The 2,527-nt window shown below is 53.6% G+C and overlaps 1 protein-coding gene across 1 annotated transcript in view; it reads left to right on the top strand.

Moving 5' to 3' along the window:
* The window catches only part of LOC104522781 (dysferlin), a gene marked incomplete at both ends in the record, with an annotated part of 19,988 nt that overhangs the window by 1,089 nt on the left and 16,372 nt on the right, over positions 1–2,527 (top strand). Inside the window, 6 exons of the mRNA XM_029084311.1 lie at positions 112–227; positions 426–552; positions 834–937; positions 2,060–2,128; positions 2,203–2,246; positions 2,335–2,417. Coding sequence (XP_028940144.1) covers positions 112–227; positions 426–552; positions 834–937; positions 2,060–2,128; positions 2,203–2,246; positions 2,335–2,417 — 543 coding nt within the window. The remainder of the gene's footprint in view (positions 1–111; positions 228–425; positions 553–833; positions 938–2,059; positions 2,129–2,202; positions 2,247–2,334; positions 2,418–2,527) is intronic.

Raw genomic sequence — 2,527 nt, 5'->3', positions numbered from 1 at the left:
TTCTATGAAACACAGGATTTATTATTAAAAAAACACCCAGCAGCACCTTGAAACCATCTCCCCACACATTTGAGGACCAGCCCGTGGATCTCAGTCTCTTTTCTCCCCTAGAACATGCTTTCCTCAGAAAATGGCTCTTGCTCTCTGACCCAGAGGACTTCTCTGCGGGGGCCAAGGGTTATCTGAAAGTCAGCCTGTTTGTGCTGGGGCCTGGAGATGAAGCTCCTGTGAGTATCACCCTGGCCATGGTGTGGGGACCTTCCACCTGTGGTGCTCCACTGCCCTGGGCCATCAAACCCTGTGCCTGTTCCCAGAAAAGCTGCAGATCTTCCTCCACTTTGGGGACAAGGTGCTGGATTTTGGGGGTTTTCATGGTCATTTCAGGACTTTTGGGATCTCGGTTGTGTTTTCTTCTTGTCCTTTAGCTGGAGAAGAAGGAGATCTCTGAAGACAAAGAAGACATCGAGGGCAACCTCCTGCGCCCCACTGGGGTCACCTTGAGAGGGGCTCACTTCTGCCTGAAGATCTTCAAAGCTGAAGATCTACCCCAGAGTAAGTGTCTCTTTTGCTGGGCTGGAGCACACCGGGTCAAGCCCTTGGCAAGGTGCTGGAGAGGAGTAAGGACACAGAGAAGGAAACTTGACCCATAATCTTGGTCCAAAGACCTCACAGATATTTGTCAGTTGTAAAGTACTTGAGAGATAAGTCTCTTACTGGTACAAACTGGTTTTACCCTGTTACTCCTCCCAACCTGGCTCAATGGAGATGTACAACCCACTCGGAGAGCCATCTGGATACTTCCATGAGCTTTCAACATCTCCTTCCCCTTCCAGTGGATGATGCTGTCATGGACAACGTCAGGCAGATCTTTGGCTTTGAGAGCAACAAGAAGAACTTGGTTGATCCCTTCGTGGAAGTCAGCTTCGCAGGCAAGATGGTGAGTGGCCAGAGCATGGGACAGGAACCAAGCATGGAGAACATTTGGTCCTTTGCTTTGCTGGACCATTTACAAAGGTCCCATCAGTCCTTGTCCCACCTCATCTTCTCCATTTGCATTGTGATGTCCTGAAGCTGGGGGTTGAGAGCAGCTCAGCTGATGTCCCCAGCCCTGTCCCCATGTGTGTGGCATGTTTGGAGCTCAGAGGTGCTGCTGGACGTGGCAATTTCTTTGTTGGGTTCTTTGTGGTGCTGTTGCATTAAAAATGGAGATGGAGAGACAGAGCTCCTGAGGGAAGGGGAAGGTGCAGCAGCAGAAGGTTGTGCTGCTCTTGGTGCTGTCCCCATGCCACCAAATGTCCCCCCATGACCAACCAGGGCATGGAGGTGACTCTGGTGGTTTTGCAGAGCCCTGTCCCCCTCCCTTTGCTGCTGTGTCCCCTCACCAAGCGATGTGCCCATCACTTCTCTTTTGATGCACAGCAGCACTTAAGGGCTGAGAACCTCCCCAACCCATAGATCTTCCCCTGGGGACATTGGCCAGGGGGACCAGAGACTGGGGACATGATCTTGAGCAAACACAGTGGGAAGGGGGTGAGTTTCTGGTGGTCCCAGGGGGGTGAGATCCATGAGAAGCCCATAGCATCCTCTGCCTCCTGCATGGAGGGGTTTATCCAGGTGATGCAGAGCCCCACCAGGTCACCCATCAAATGGTGGTTGTGTTTTGGGGGATCTGAGGCTTCCCAGCTCCATGGACGTGGTGTATGGCTTTCACAGAATCCCAGAATTGGATTGGAAAAGCCCTCTGAGATCATCGAGTCCAACTAACTAGCAAATCCCCTATGACTGACCCATGTCCCTCAGCACTGTGTCTACACGACTCTTCAATCCCTCCAGGGATGGGGACTCCACCACTGCCCTGGGCAACCCCTTCCAATGCCTCAGAACCCTTGCAGCAAAGAAATTCTTCCTCACATCCCATCTCAACTGCCCTGGCCACAACTGGAGCCCATTTCCTCTTGTCCTGTCCCTTGGGCCTTGGTTGGACAGATGGACAAACACTAGAACGCAGCCGTGAGTTGCAGGCAGCACTGACTCTTCATCTCCCATCTCACACCTTCAGCTCTACTCAAGGATCCTGGAGAAGAATGCCAATCCCCAGTGGAACCAGTGCCTGACGCTGCCAGCAATGGTGAGTGTGGCTGCTCCCCAGTTCCCCACCCAACCCCATGGCCACCACTCACCACTCCTCTCCTCTTTTCCCAGTTCCCTTCCATGTGTGAGAAGATGAGGATCCGGGTGACCGACTGGTGAGCAGGGATGGGAAAGCTGAGCTGGAGGAGTGAGGTGGGCAAACCCCTGGTCCCTGGTGTGATGGTGTCATGGGTTGTGTTGCAGGGACCGTCTGACACACAACGACATCATCGGCACCGCCTACCTCTGCATGTCCAAGATCTCAGCCCCTGGTGGGGAGCTGGAGGGTAAGGGGGGAGCAGCAGGATGGGATTTGGGGTGCATGGCCATGGAGGAGCACTGCATGCTCATGGCTGGAGGTTGGTGTTGGCTTGGAGGATGTCACAGCTGTGATGGT

Source organism: Antrostomus carolinensis, unplaced genomic scaffold (assembly GCF_000700745.2).
Source record: "Antrostomus carolinensis isolate BGI_N321 unplaced genomic scaffold, ASM70074v2 scaffold29453, whole genome shotgun sequence".
Taxonomy (NCBI): domain Eukaryota; kingdom Metazoa; phylum Chordata; class Aves; order Caprimulgiformes; family Caprimulgidae; genus Antrostomus; species Antrostomus carolinensis.
Note: the sequence above shows the minus strand (reverse complement) of the source record. Positions and strands in the feature narration are given on the sequence as shown.